At 39.3% G+C, this 14,737-nt stretch overlaps 4 protein-coding genes across 5 annotated transcripts; 2 read left to right on the top strand and 2 right to left on the bottom strand.

The window, feature by feature from the left end:
* Positions 1-447: 447 nt before the first annotated feature.
* Positions 448-1,362, bottom strand: LOC116261988 (putative receptor like protein 25). The gene has a single exon (XM_031640960.2). The coding sequence runs from the start codon at positions 1,360-1,362 to the stop codon at positions 448-450; it is 915 nt and encodes a 304-aa protein (XP_031496820.1).
* A 226-nt stretch (positions 1,363-1,588) lies between these two features.
* On the bottom strand, positions 1,589-3,772 carry LOC116261987 (LRR receptor-like serine/threonine-protein kinase FLS2). Its single transcript, XM_031640959.2, has 2 exons — positions 1,909-3,772; positions 1,589-1,803 (listed from the first exon to the last, which is right to left on the bottom strand). The coding sequence occupies exons 1-2, from the start codon at positions 3,722-3,724 to the stop codon at positions 1,592-1,594; spliced, it is 2,028 nt and encodes a 675-aa protein (XP_031496819.1). The 5' UTR covers positions 3,725-3,772; the 3' UTR covers positions 1,589-1,591.
* Positions 3,773-6,914: 3,142 nt separating this feature from the next.
* On the top strand, positions 6,915-8,579 carry LOC116262675 (pentatricopeptide repeat-containing protein At5g43790-like). The gene has a single exon (XM_031642158.1). The coding sequence runs from the start codon at positions 6,915-6,917 to the stop codon at positions 8,577-8,579; it is 1,665 nt and encodes a 554-aa protein (XP_031498018.1).
* A 1,804-nt stretch (positions 8,580-10,383) lies between these two features.
* Positions 10,384-13,980, top strand: LOC116261714 (ubiquitin-like protein 5). 2 transcript variants are annotated; one of them, XM_031640526.2, is made up of 3 exons: positions 10,384-10,542; positions 10,622-10,914; positions 13,821-13,980. In XM_031640526.2, exon 2 carries the CDS (start codon positions 10,686-10,688, stop codon positions 10,905-10,907), a length of 222 nt encoding a protein of 73 aa, XP_031496386.1. In that variant the 5' UTR covers positions 10,384-10,542; positions 10,622-10,685; the 3' UTR covers positions 10,908-10,914; positions 13,821-13,980. The 2 variants fall into 2 exon arrangements, with proteins under 2 accessions (XP_031496386.1, XP_049936286.1); XM_050080329.1 differs by having other exon boundaries at positions 10,405-10,542; positions 10,628-10,914.
* Positions 13,981-14,737: the final 757 nt, after the last annotated feature.

Here is a 14,737-nt window from a genome sequence, read left to right as displayed (position 1 = left end):
GCAATTGCATTTCCCTTTTGAAAAGTGAAAAAATGTTGTTCCTTTTTTTCTTTTCCTTTTTCACTTTTAGCATTCTGTATATTACAGACATGACCCAAACCCAATTTCTAAAACCAAATCACGAGCTCATGCATTCTGCTGTGTGGGATTCCAATTAGAAACGAAACAGGGTGACAAGGCGTCACCCTGAATGTCATCTACAGGAGAAAAGTGAACGGTCGTAGTTATGCATCTCTAATTTTTAAATCATACAAGTAACGTTCACTTTGATCAAGTGTACGACAAAGGCCTTTCATTTTCGTGAAGGCCAAATTTAGCTTTTCGCCATCGGAGGATTCAGTGAATTTACTTTATTGAATTTACATTGCCATTGCCAACCGAGATGGACTTCATTAGCACCAGAAATCTGGAGCCGATCTTGATTCATGAGAAGGAGAACCTGACCGCTCAATGCCTACGCCTACCAAATCGAGAAGGGAAAACCCACTGAAGGATGAAGTCTATCATCCTGTCAGTTCGATCCCGATACCAATCTGCTGCTCTGTTCATGAACAAGAAGGGGAGAGTTGTGATCACCAACCCAACTGCAAAACCGAATCCTACTGATCCATACTTCCATCCCTTCTCTTTTATTTGCTTGTTTTCCTCCTCAACCAGACCATCTGCTCCAGCATGAGAGCCGTCTCCTACAGCATGAGAGCAAGATCTGTTCACCTGTGGTCCACAAAGCTTGGGGTTTCCTTCAAAAGAAGATGCCGGAAAAGTACTGAGCTGGTTTCCTTGAGGTATCATCCCATGCAAGTCATTGTATGACAGGTCCAAGACTTCAAGAAATGTGAGTACAGATAGCTCCTCTGGTATAACTCCAGATAACTGGTTGTGAGAGAGATCTAACGACTCCATCTGCTGCAACTTTCCAAATGATTCAGGGATGGAGCCAACTAGATGGTTTCTAGAAATGTTTAATACGTATAAAGATGTCAAGGACCCTATCTCTTCAGGAATTTGGCCTGTGAAATTATTGCTAGATAGGTCTATGATAATCAACTCCTTCTTGACCTCTTCTTTAAACAAACGATATTCTCCCTTGATTGTTTCCTCCACTTCGAGTGGAACTTTCAGCACTTCCAGTGGAAAATTTAGTCCCGAAATCCCGATCCTCCCGACCATTTGAATTAACTCATCTTTATGCTCCGGGGTACCTGACATCATGGACTTGAAACCTCGAAACAACTCATGTGGGAGATACCCTGAAAAGTAATTGCTAGATATGTCGAAGATCTTTAACCAAGGAAATTCTTGCTGTGTAATAGGTCCATGTAGATGGTTGGACCTCAAAATCAGCACTTCCAGCTCTTTCATTTTGCCTAGCTGCGAAGGAAAATAGTCGTTCAACTTGTTGTTTCCTAGATCCAGGACCCTCAAAAATGAGCCATTGAAGAGAGACTTTGGAATTTTGCCAGTGAATAAGTTGTCACTCAAGGCGACAAAGTAGACAAATGTTGCCTTGAATTGATCTGGAATTTGGCCTCCCAGTTTGTTCTTTCTCAAATTCAGTACTTCCAGGCTTTTAAAAAGGCAATCCGGTATGTCACCCGTCATGGAAATTGCAAAGGAAAGTTGGAATTTCCCCTTGGATTCGATTATTGGAGACAGACATGTACGAAAGGCCATAACCTGTAATCCCCTGGGCTGGCTCTTCAAAACCATGTAGCTTGTTATGATCAAGATCCAGACCACCAAAATGAATAACTTCCCACAAGCAAAATGGTATCTCCCCTTCAATGTTATTGTTGGAGAGCCCTAGAGACACAAGATTGCTAAGTTTACAGACAAATCTAGGAAAAGTCTGAATATTGCAAGAATTCAATTTTAAAGATCGAATCCCAGGAGAATCCTTGGAACTACCTTGTGCATCGTCACTGGAATAAGATGAATCAACTGTCAGCCTTGTGTTATTGGAAAGATCCAATGCAAAAAGGCCCTTGATACTAAAAAAGAAGGAAAGATCAATGGTAAAATTGAAACAATTAGAAGAAAGGTCAATGTTTTTCACGGAACGAAGCCTGTTGACGAAAGAAGGGATATCACCACTCAAAAAATTGTGATCAAGCTGAAGGATTTCCAAGTACTGGGAGTATAGGTTATTGTCAAAGTTGGCGAGCAGGTCGCTGAACTTATTACTTCCGAGGTTTAGTTTCGTCAGGGAAGGAAGGGTGAAAAAGAAGGGAGGAATGCTGCCTATCAGGCTGTTGTGACTAAGGTCTAGTGTTGTTAAGGAGGAGTTTGAGTTGAAAAGCACCGAGGGAACCCCAGTTAGGTAGTTGTTGCTAAGGTCTAGTGACTCTAAGGAGGAGAGGTTGAAAAGCAACAAGGGAACACTCCGAGTTAGGAAATTATCACTAAGGTCTACTGTTTTTAGCGATGAGATTGGATTGAAAAGCGATGAGGGAATCCCAAGTAGACGGTTGCTACTGAGGTCTAGTTCTTCTAAGGAGGAGAGGTTGAAAAGCCATGATGGAATGGTCCCAGTTAGGCTATTGCCGCTGAGGACTACTTTTTTTAGGAAAGGGAGATTGAAGTGGGATGAAGGAATGTTCTCTGTTAGGAGATTGTGGCTGAGGTCTAGTGTTGCTAGAAAAGAGAGGTTGAAGAGGGATGAGGGAATGCTCCCAGTTAGTCGGTTGCCACTTAGGTCCAGTTCAGTCAGAGAGGAGGCGATCTGGCTGAGCTGCAGGTTGGGGATTCCAGAGTTGAGATGGTTGCCACCGAGGTCCAACTCCTTTAAAGAGGGAAGACTGAAAAGACATGGCGGAATTGGCCCGGTCATGAAACTTGCACGAAGCCTTAACGAAGTGATGTCCCCAAGCGAGCATAAACCTTCAACAATACTACTTTCAAGTTTGTTGGACCCCAAATCCAAGTAAGATATTGACTGAAAATGGAGAAGTGATTCGTCCATTGGACCAGAAATATTACACCCAGACAAGCTGAATGTTTGCAGGTCATGAGATGACGACAAGCTCATGCTTACATCTCTTAAGCTCATGGAGACGTCAACTCTATCCAGTCGAAGGTGCTCCAAATGAACTAAGCCTCTGAAAAGCTGTGAGAAATTAGGATGCTGGAGTAGTAGGCCATCATTATAAGAGAGATCGAGAGAGACCAATCGTGTCATTTGGGACAGCTCTACTGGGATCTGACCAGAGAAGCCACAATGGGACAGGTTGAGGTGGGTTAGGTGGGTGAGTTCCACGAGTCTCTTCGGGATGGCACCGTTCAATTGGTTGTAGCTGAGATCCAGACGTTGCAAATATCGAAGCTTGAACAGGGAAGAGTCAACGGCGATACCTGCGATCACATCGCCAAAATCAGGAGCAGGTATCTCCAATGCAATGACGAAGCCAGTGAGGTTATTGCAAGTAACTCCTTTCCAGTGACAGCAGTCGGATCCATCACGCTGCCATGAGATCAGCGCATCAGGTCGGTAAAATTCATAAATGTTGAGAAAGCTCTGCTTGAATTGAAGAAGTGCTGAACTCTGGTTGGAGAGGCAGATCCTCGAAGCTGCTCCCCTTGTTGCTGTACTTGTTGGTGGTGGTGGTGTTTCATCCTTCCAAGCACATACCACACCAATAACCAACAGACCCAAAAACAAAATGGTGCTTCTGCATAGCAATAATGGACTTGGTGCCTGAGGAATTGCAGCAGCACCTTGGCCCATGATGGCATGCAACAACACTCTTTGATCGCTGGATTAGGTAAAAGTGCATCCAACCTGAGGAGCTCTCTAATCTTATACCTATATATATGTAGCAAGCGACCGAAATCAAATTTGATACACAACTTCTGCTGGACATAAGAGATGAGCACCGGTGGCGCTTTTCTGGTGACGCAACAAACATGAAGAAAAAGGAAGAAATTTGAGTGCTTGGGCCCGAGAGCTCCGTCCTGTCCCCTTCACGACACGCTTTTACATAGGACCAGTGGTGGTTGGGTCTACGCTCCACAATTTTCTTGGTGCTGCTTCTTCATCCAACAAACATTACACTAAGAAGGAATTTTAATATTGTCAGCATTAGAAATTCAAAAATATTATAAAGGATGGAAATTCTATAACCAATAAATCAGTTTTTTCTCTTCCGATTACAAAGATGAAGTCAAAAACATGTACAAAATCTCTTAACCAAAAAAGAAACAAAAAAATAAATAAATATATAAAATAACATTTTTTGAAAATTTTAAGAATTTTATATAATATTAGACATTATCGTGATGTAATATGTCTTCGTGATGTTCTTAAAAACGTCACTCATATATAACTACTTCTAGAGGATGATAATGTGAATGTTAAGGTCCTGAAACATGTCTTGATCCATCGAATTTGAATATTTCCAGGTGCGTACTTGATCTCCCTGGTTAAAGTACTGTTGTATCAGACGAGTGCTTGCTCTATAATCTCTATCATTTTGGATTTTGATTCCGTTGTCTCGTCTATAGTTCATTTACGTGAACTAATTAACATAGCCACAAAGTTCTAACATATATATTTATGTGTGTTTGTAATCTTCTTTATCTCTATCTAATTACTAATTCACTAAAGTGTCAAATTAATTCTTTGAAGAAAATACGCTCCGTTTACCCCAAAAAGAAAATCACTACATAATTTAATTTAATTTTACATCCTTTTGGTTAAAAAGTTATAGATGGTAAGTTTGAAGTCCAAAGATCAAGTTTCAACCCAATCTTTCTCTACTTGTATCTTTTACTTGAACTGTTCCATAATATTGCAGACGAGGCAAAAAATTAAGTTTTCGACATTCAATTTAAGCAGGGAAAAAGGAGTACAAGGAATTTGCTTAAAAAAAAGAAAAGAAAAAAAGAAAACCCTTTCAAATATGACGGCGCCTAAATATTTGGCACTTAATTTGCATGTGAAACCGCGTGGGGGTGTGGACTTGACTTGGACTTGGGATTCAACCTTTTGGATTTGGATCATTATCTTTTGTCATGTCTCATATTGTCGTTTTTAATATTTCCAAGAACACTGTCGCATTCGCTACCCCATCGGTCTTTCCGTCACATTATTCCTAGATTGAGTCAAGGCAGATGGCTGGAGTTAAAATCATGATTTCAAAATATTAAAATTATCAACAAAGCGAACTTCTTTCTGGAAAAAGGCAAAAAAAAAAAAAAAACAAAAAAAAGGTAAGGTTTTTGGGTTGGTTCGTATATGCAAATGGTGATAATCAACATATTTTTTTGAGTAGCAAAGAATCTTTGTTTTTCTTTTTTCTTTTTTTTATCCCGCTCACGTGGTTATTTCATCCATGTGTCATTATCTCATATCTTTATTATTATCTTATATCACTTCATGCTATTATGTTAGACATTATAGGTATGAAATAATGACAAATATATAAGGTATAAAATAATGACAAATGTATAAGACAATAAGTTATGAAGTAATGAAACGGGTATATAATAATGGGCATGAGATAACAACAACGATATGAGATAACAAGAAGGTTAAGAATGTTCATTGTGCACATGCAATGTTAAACGTTGTTACTGTACACGGGGATGGGTGGGATTTGTATATCCCTGAGTACTAGGTAAAGAATAAAAACAAGGCCTATTAAATTTATGTAAAAAATATTTTAAACAAAATACGAGCATTATAATATGTTTATAAACACAAACTTAATATGAGGCATACTTATACCTCTCGCTCACCCGAAATATGAGGCATACTTTAGTTCAAACTATTCCTATGGAAAAATGCTAATTTTTATACTGTCAAAATTTTGATATTATAAGAGCCACTAATTTTTTTATTAAAATGCATTTAACATTATATATTTATTTATTTATTTCGCGAAGCCATCGAGAAGTTGCAGCTAAAATTATATTTATCTTGATGCGTTTGGCAAATCATAGTTACCATACGATAACTTTTTAATCAACTTACCATAACCTTTTTGAGGGTCTGGTTTTTCATGTGCTCGGCCATGTTAAACCACATTATTGTGCACTTCGTGATTTTCCAGGCATCTGAAGTAGCAGTTTAAATCTAGTGAATCTAATGTCACGAAATGGGCGATGTATGATTACTTTATATTTGAAATTCATAGATTTAATATAAATTTAAGGCGGCATGTTGTTGTTGATGTGGCAAAAGATGCAGTTACAATCCATGGTTTATCAAACTTATATCATGCATTATATCATGCATGCTTGAAATTCTTGTGTAGCTTTTTACATTGAGAAAATATTAATTTAAAAACGAAAACCTGGCTTTAAGGGATATAATGTAATTGGTCGGATTAGGAACTTGTATAAGGCAGGTCTCTAGTTCGATTCTCATAGACATTATGTTTATGTGTCTTAAGGTATGTTTATGTGTCTTAAGGTGGTAAGACACCGCATCCAAGTTGAAAGGTGTACCATTTATATCGCAGACATCGATACAATTCAGGATCCCAAAAGCAAGGGGAATGGGGGGGAGGGCCTTCGGGCCTCGTTTCAGGTGGTAGGATGAACCTTTCGCTTACCTAAAAAGACGAAAGTTTAACTTGGTTTTCAAATTATAAAGATTCAAAATATCAAACGCCCCCAAGAATTAGTTGGTAGCAAAAGCACTCAAGAAGTGTTCAGTAAATCTGCCCAAAATAGTTGGGTAGTTCAATATTTTGAACAGAAGAAATGCTTTTACCCAAGAATTATTTATCCGAACTCAGAACGTGTCGTAAATCTGCTCCAAATGGTTGGGTCGTTCAATATTTTGAGCAGATTTATCTCAAATGTTCTTACCGGCAGCATGAACCTGAGTAGCTGCATCCCCATGCCCAAATGTGAAGCCTTTTTCAGCTTCAAGAAAATCGCCTTTCTGAAATATTGGTAGTTGAGGGGCGATGAGCGCCACTTCCCTTCTGATCCTGCCCCTCCACAGCCTCCCTTCTTCCGACTCCCTCTCACCGAAGCACCTTCACCTGTCCCTCCCAAGAAAGCTCATCTCTCGCCGTCGTGCCTCCTCCCCGCCCCTCCCTATTACCTCGGAAGGACTTCCTCCGTCTCCTTCCTTCCTTCCACATGGCACCGACAGCTCAACACTTTACCGAGAGATGGTCTCCCTCTTGCGTTCTTGCGACAACCTTCAGCATTTGAAGCAAATTCACGCCCGCTTGTTCCGGCTCAACCTCCACATGAAGATCTTCTTCGTCACGCAGCTTGTCGCCCTGTATGCAGCCTTCGCAGCCATGGACTACGCTCTTCGACTCTTCGACTTCAAGAAGAAGAAGAATGTCTTCCTCTGGAATGCGATGATTCGTGGGTATTCGAAGTCCGCCTGCCCGCACAGGTCAATTGAAGTTTTCTGCGATATGCTTCTGGAATTCCGGCCCGACGAATTCACGTTTCCTTACCTTCTGAGATCTTGTGAGTCGATTTGTGAAGGGAAACAGGTGCATGCTCATGTCTGGAAGGCTGGCTTGGACGATAATGTGTTCGCTTGCTCTGCCTTGATAGCAATGTACGGGAATTTCGGTGCAATTGGGGAGGCGCACAAGGTGTTTGACAAAATGCCTGAAAGAGATGTTGTTTGCTGGAATGTTATAATTACTGGTTATTCTCGTGCAGGGAATCCGGAAATGGTCCTGTTCATGTTCCAACAGATGGTTCAACAGGAGATAGTGCCCACTTCTGTGACAATGGTTAATGTCTTGGGTGCTTGCGGCGATACGGGTGCGTTAATTCAGGGAAGATGGATTCATGAGTTCACGGTCAGGAACAAGATTCAGATGAACTTATTCGTTGAGACTGCACTAATCGCCATGTACTCAAAGTGTGGCGATGTTGAGGCAGCTCGGAAAGTGTTTGATGAGGCAGAACATAGGGATTTAGTGCTCTGGAGTGCAATGCTGGGAGGATATGGAATGAACGGTTGTGGAATGGAAGCACTGGAACTATTTTCTTTAATGGAAACTTGTGGTTTGAAGCCAGACAGCATCACATTCGTCTCCCTTCTCTCGGCATGCAGCCATGCTGGACTTGTTGAGGAATGCTTGAATTTGTTCAGTTCAATGAGTAAGGGTTACGGGATCGAGCCAGAGATTGAGCATTACGCCTGTGTGGTTGATCTTCTGGGCCGGTGTGGCCAGCTAGAAGAAGCCATTAGATTCATAGAATGCATGCCTAAGAAGCCTGGTGCAAGCATTTGGGGTGCTTTGTTAGGTGCCTCCAGAGTGCATGGGGATGTCGCCTTGGCAGAGAAGGCTGCGGACAGATTGTTTGAGCTGGAGCCAGAGAATGCAGGAAATTATGTACTGCTATGCAACTTATATGTCGATTGTGGAAGATTGACAGATGCAATGGGTTTAAGGAGAGCAATGAGGAAGAAGAAAATCAAGAAAGTGCCAGGTTGTAGTCTGATAGAGGTTGGGAACAGAGTTAACTCATTTACTGTGGGGAGCAAGTCTCACCCAGAGAGTGAGAGAATTTATGCTGCACTTGAATGGTTGAACCTTCATGCTATGGAACTGGGCTACCAGATTAATGGAGTTTCTTTCTCTGATGATTAATGGGAAACAATGGCTTTGAGCACTCCACTTTTATCGTGAAGTAGGCCACTGGATTTATTAGTCATCCTCTAATAATGTAAATTGTACATTAAGAGAGCTCAAATTGTAATTGGATGGCACGGTTGTTCCGCACTCATTCATTCTACACATAAATTTTAAAGCAGGAAGAAGAAGAAGAAGCAATTTGGATCTGCCAAAAATGTCGGCTCATTTACAGGGAAGCCGCGTTGTGTTTGGGTCATGATGAGGTCTTTACCCTTCTGTTTCTTATGGCTTTCGTCTCTGCCGTCTTTTGTTTCGCATTCCTTTGAACAGCTTCTATATTCATATCTTAGGCCTAAGTTATTCGGACTCTGTAAGTTAAACAAAAAAAAAAAAAAATGAACACCACACTCAAAATTTATTTAGTGTTATAAGCACTACATTTACGGCGTTAATTCAATAACACATTTTTTATCATATAACCAAGTTAACGGAAACTTAAATCTAGTTAGTGAGACAACTTGGCTATTCTTTACGTTGAATTATTGGTTTTCCTTTCCTCATTTTCTACCTTCAACTTCTCAACTTTATGGTGGTTGAGTAGTCCTTATTCCATTCTTTCCATATTTTTTAGATTAAAATTATATTTGTACGTCATATAAATTAAAGTCCTTAACTATTTTATGTCTGTATTTGATGACTAAAACTATAATTTGACCACTCACTTCCAGAAGTGATAGACGCATCTTTTATAATATGAAAGCTTCTTTACTATACTCCGGGAAATCTCTATTTAGAAGAGGGGGAGCTTGACCTTTTCATTGTCTTGTATTAGACTTTAGTTTTATTGGGATCCGCAAAACAAAGATCTATATTTTTATTGTCTCTATTTTTTTGTTCCCTAAACAATTGATCTCCCAAGTTACCTAAGCATCGGGTTGGTTTGACATTAAAAGACTAGTAACTTCTTATTAGAGATGCCAAAGGATTGGATTAGATTCTGGTTGGATCTGTGATCATACTGCTTAAAGAAAAGTAGGATATATTGTCTATTGAAGAAATTGGACCGGATTTAGACATTCTGTATCATATTTGAACTCAAATTCAGTTTTAAATAAATATTTCATCAGAATTGAATTCAGTTTCAAATAAATATCGTATATTCAATATTTATATAATTTAAAAGTTGGTTGTTAACATATGCAATGTAGTTCGGATTCAGTTGTTTATTTAAACGCTAGATTAGGATTTGGGTATAAAAAAAAATTAAATTTATATCAGATTTAATTTGTAAATTTAAAAATCAGATTTGAACATGGTATAAACTTTTCGTCGTCTCTACTTGCATCTAAATCGAATACAAATGTATGAACATCTGATAAATCGGATGGAGAAAAGGGTACGTCCAATTCAAACATGATCATCGATGTCTCTATTTCTTACAGTTGAATAAAGATTGTGCCCGATCACGACACTGGAGTCCCATATTATGCAGGGCGAAAGTATGAAAGCTGTCTAGTAAATCTAACTCAGTTTCAATAAATTGGGTCAGCTCAAAGTTATATAAAGAAAATTTATTTTTTATAAACTTTTCCCAAAAAAAAAAAAACTCCTTGATGTCATTTTAGTTTCGAGTTATTCATTCAAATATAACAATATTAATAAAATATAACGGATTCAATATATACCTGAAACAATTTGAGGTTAACAGATTCACCAACAAAAAAACACTTGTTAAATCCTTTGGGTCTGGTGATCCGCTCCGACTCGCTCGTGAGATGGGAAGGGTGGTCATGTTTTGAGGACGCCAGACGTCCCCGATCCTGGCGTTCCCAGAACACGAATCAAACACGCTCCAAACGCAAGGAAACAAACAACCGTAGCAAGGAGTCCTGCTTTTCTTGGAAGGTTCGCAGATCAGCGACCGCGGGAAGCGAAGAAGCGCGGGTGCGTGGGAGTTACGTCTCTCTCTGCATTTGGGGTTAGGGTTTGCCTTCTGGTTCACAAATTTTGTAAGCTTTTCCTTTTTGTGGTTATTGAATTATTTCTTGGTGATTAAGTTTTAGGGCTCCTCGCGTCCTTTTCCTCCTCCTCCTCGTCGGTGCGTTCCTTTTGACGGCGAAGATGATCGAGGTGGTGCTGAACGATCGGCTGGGCAAGAAGATAAGGGTGAAGTGCAACGAGGACGACACCATCGGCGACCTCAAGAAGCTTGTCGCCGCTCAGACGGGCACCCGCGCGGAGAAGATACGTATACAGAAGTGGTACAACATCTACAAGGATCACATCACCCTCAGCGACTATGAGATCCACGATGGAATGGGCTTAGAGCTCTACTACAATTAGAACAGCGGTATGCCATCACTGATCGAAATTTTGATGACGATTAGGGCTGTGTCGACTTTTGGTTGTCGGTCTTTTTGTTCGTTCATCGGGTGCTCGTTAGTTTTTTGCGTTCGATTTTCGTTGGTCGACTCTTGATAGACTGTGGAGTTTGTTATGCAATATTTTTTGTTCTTGTTTGAAGATATGGTGTTTAGTAGTTGTTCTAGTCAGGGTTTATTGTTGCTGTTCATTGGCATGCTGGCCTTGTGATTATTCTTCAGAATGTCTCGTTGCTAAGAAATTGTTGGTTTCGTATGTTAGTAAGACTAATGAATCTGTGACATCCTTGTTGTCGGTGTTTAGCATCTGGTAGAAAATAGAATGAACAGTTGTAACTTGTAAGGCGATTTCGGTAAATGTGATGGCTTCGGGCACACGAATTAGAAAGTAACCGTCCTCAGGACATTGAATCCGCAAGCAAATCGTTGAGTTGGTTATGATCAAAATTTCAGTATTTTATAGGTGACATAGCTGCTTTTGTTGCTTTCAGATGGCTCAGAGGTAGCAACCTAGCAAATTCAAAAGCCTTATGCTTCTACTGCTTCAAATGTCTCTATAAATATGATCTGAACACCACCATGAATAACGAGTACCAAGCTAAACAAAAATATCCAACCTCCAATGAAGAATAAACCAACATGAAATCAATACCAAGCAGCTTAAGAAAGAGAAATGGGTTTTTACGGGCTTATACTGGTTTTCCTCATTGCCTCTTCCGCTCCGGTTGTTTTTTTCCATGAACACCACTGCCACCAAACTGTCGTCATAGTTTGTTAGTGTTTTCTATACAGTCAGTAGGAATCTGTACCAAACATAGCTGAACTGCTCTGAGTGTTGTGGTAGCTGGGATCAGATATTCTTCTGAAAGATCTGCCTGTCTGTACCTTAGATTCAGCATCCATCTTTCATGAACTAGAGCAAAAACTGAGATACACTTCGACCACTGTCACACAATATGAAGAGGAGTATAATGAAAAGCTTGAACCTAAAAAGAATTGGTCTAGTATTTGCAAATATTAGCAACTCCATGGTTTCCTTTTCATCTGAATAGCTGCACTACTGCCAACATGCATTTGACGTTTTAATGTGAAGCAGCAGCTTCACTTAGGGCAGTTAGTAGTATAACCTCAAATTACAAGTGAGTTATAGCCTTATAGGTTTGTGAAAGTACCTTTTGTTTGCATCAAAGAAATGTGGTTCATTATGTCTTGGATGATGAACAACACAAAATGTGGCTAAACACTAGTTAAGCACCACGAGTTCAAATGCTTCAAAAGTAGAATTAAACAAACGATACTGCATATCCTGTGAGGATGAGTCAGAGCTAACCTTGATGCTATGTTACAAGATAATGGCAAGGGTTTCTGTACAATGTTAGAGACAAGCCAATGATGGGCTTTGATGCCAAACTGTAAAATAGGCAAATTAAAAGGAAGCTAACAACAAACACATGTCACCACAAATACCCACAAATGATACCCATAGAAGTCATGCTGAGCAGCCTAATACTTATAATTATAATACTCCTAAAACTAATAATGATAGTGTGGACAGTTGTGAAAATCAGAAGTTGGACGCAGGTTTGTCAAGGCCTAAAAAAACTTGTAAGTTGGAGTTGGTTCAGGTCGATTGACTGAAAATTTGAGTTAAAATATCTACACTTAGAGCTTCATGTCTCAGAGCATACAGAATATATAAACGTTACATGGAGCTTCACTGTTTAGAGAGAGAGAATATACAGGACAGGTCAACGTGTAGATTTTACACTTCATATTTTAGAAGGGCCTTTTTTTTAGGAAGGGCCTAAGTCAAGCATTAGTCATTGACTAGTCGACCAAGTTGGCGACTTTGAGGAAGGGACAAGTCGACTGACTGGCACCTATCCCAACTAGGTGAGCAGTCAAGAGTGACTAGATGATGGTTTGATAACTAAGAATAAGGAAAGGGCTTTAATAGACATAATCCAACAGGGAAAATTTTCAACTTAAATGAAATTTCCTGATCAATTAGGAACAGGAATCTCAAAGATTGTCATATGCAACGCTAAAAGAGACAAGTTCATCAATTTCAAGGTGCATCGTCGCATTCATATTGATGTCATGTTTTAAGTAGAAAGTAGAAACTGGTGCTTGTGTGGATGAAGCAATTAGCTGGTTGAATGTCGCAACATTGAAAACATTCGGTCACCTGATTTTCTGCATCGTTGCCTGAACTTAACCTTTTTCTTGTGCAATGTGGATAATTCCATATAAGCATTGATTCTCAAATAGTGCTCCACTCTTTTGGGAATAATAACACACCCCTGGGTATCTTTCTTTATTATTAGGTTCTTTGGTCTATATTGGGTCTAGCCATATATAGTTTTTTTATTACATAATTCGGATTGTTCAATGGCAGCTAGGAAAGTTACATGGTGGGTCTAGGAAGCCCTTTTTGCTTTTCTGGGAATGTTGAGTTTGGTGCAGTTTTAAGATGGCAATAGGTCAATATGTGAAATGATATTCGTGTGAGACATACAATTTGGTATAATGCAAAGTTCACATTCTGATTTCCTGCTTCATAGTTTAGTAAGGGCTACTACTGAACGTATTCTGTGGAAATGCATCTAAATTTTGAGCTGGATCATCAATTTAATAGAGATAAATTACAATTGTTGATAACATCTTAGGTCTTTTATGGCTATGCAGTTTATTGGAAAGTAGGTCATCTGATTTTCATTTATTTAATTGAATAAGACTACTGCTGGTGTGTGCAAGTTTTAAGCTTGATGCATATATATGCATAATTCAAGATGAACAATGGTATCTTGTGTATCTCTCTGTGTTGGGGTATATATAATGTTTGTTTGCATTAACGGATTATTATTTTCTGCAGTTGAAGCAAGGAGCTTCTGTTATCTGGACTACACTAGGTGGCTTGATGATGGTACAAACTACAAAGTTACTGTAAAATAAAAATTGCTTTTGACGATAATGTTTAATATGCTTGTGGACATGTACCAATGTGTGCAATAATATAGTGCATGATTACAATTTGTTTGGTTTTTGAAGACCGAAAAACATCTTTGCTAGTTTATCTCTAAGGTGTATATCACATCCTTTTTTTTTTTTTAACTTTTGTGATGTTTGGCCAAGTATATACGGGAATGACTCTACTGTTGGATGTGTGGGTGTGTCCAGCTTTACATTGAGTTTCATGGTGGAAGGTATCATGTTTCCAATAGTTTTGAGCAAGGATTCCCCAAAGCCAGAAGAACAAGTTTTCCCCAAAGCCAGAAGAACAAGTTTTCCTAGTTAGCATGTGTTATTTTTTCAATCCTTTCCTCTTTTGAGCTTAGGAAAAACACAACGGCCCATATGGAGGGAGGCAATCCGATGGAAAGGGCTGCTGTCTTGACCTCCTCCGGATGGGGTCAGCAAATTTCATTAAAATAGAGAGGGAATTCATCTTTTTCTTTTTTAATTATTACCGTTTCCATTCTGGTTTTCTTAGAGGGATCAGACGGTGGTTGCAGATTCCATATCAGTGAAGGAACCTGTTCGAAATTAGCTACTCGCTATTTGTAGAATCTTTCTGCTAACCCGTCCATGTTAAGTTAGTTTGCTAAGCTATTGAAATACGACACTGCGTTGCAATAATATAGCAACACTTAATGGCATCTCTCTCGTGGTATTTTGGTTCTGAATTGAATGCATAGGTAGAGTAACACTTTGTTCTTCTTTTTCTTTCTTTTTTGTTTCTTTAGTTTCAATCTGTGCCTTTGCAGGTAACAGCTTCTGTATTATAGTACC

This window comes from Nymphaea colorata, chromosome 10 (assembly GCF_008831285.2).
Source record: "Nymphaea colorata isolate Beijing-Zhang1983 chromosome 10, ASM883128v2, whole genome shotgun sequence".
NCBI classification, from domain to species: domain Eukaryota; kingdom Viridiplantae; phylum Streptophyta; class Magnoliopsida; order Nymphaeales; family Nymphaeaceae; genus Nymphaea; species Nymphaea colorata.
The sequence above is the reverse complement of the archived record's forward strand: the minus strand, read 5'-3'. Positions and strand labels throughout refer to the sequence as shown.

What these genes read in the sequence shown, in the direction of transcription:
- LOC116261988 (XM_031640960.2), bottom strand. Translation starts at nt 1,362, where the DNA reads ATGAAAGAGCTGGAAGTGCTGATTTTGAGGTCCAACCATCTACATGGA.
- LOC116261987 (XM_031640959.2), bottom strand. Translation starts at nt 3,724, where the DNA reads ATGGGCCAAGGTGCTGCTGCAATTCCTCAGGCACCAAGTCCATTATTG. An exon ending in TTCCAGTGACGATGCACAAG is followed by an intron (nt 1,804 to 1,908) that starts GTAGTTCCAAGG and finishes TTGTGTCTCTAG; the next exon opens with GGCTCTCCAACAATAACATT.
- LOC116262675 (XM_031642158.1), top strand. Translation starts at nt 6,915, where the DNA reads ATGAGCGCCACTTCCCTTCTGATCCTGCCCCTCCACAGCCTCCCTTCT.
- LOC116261714 (XM_031640526.2), top strand. Translation starts at nt 10,686, where the DNA reads ATGATCGAGGTGGTGCTGAACGATCGGCTGGGCAAGAAGATAAGGGTG.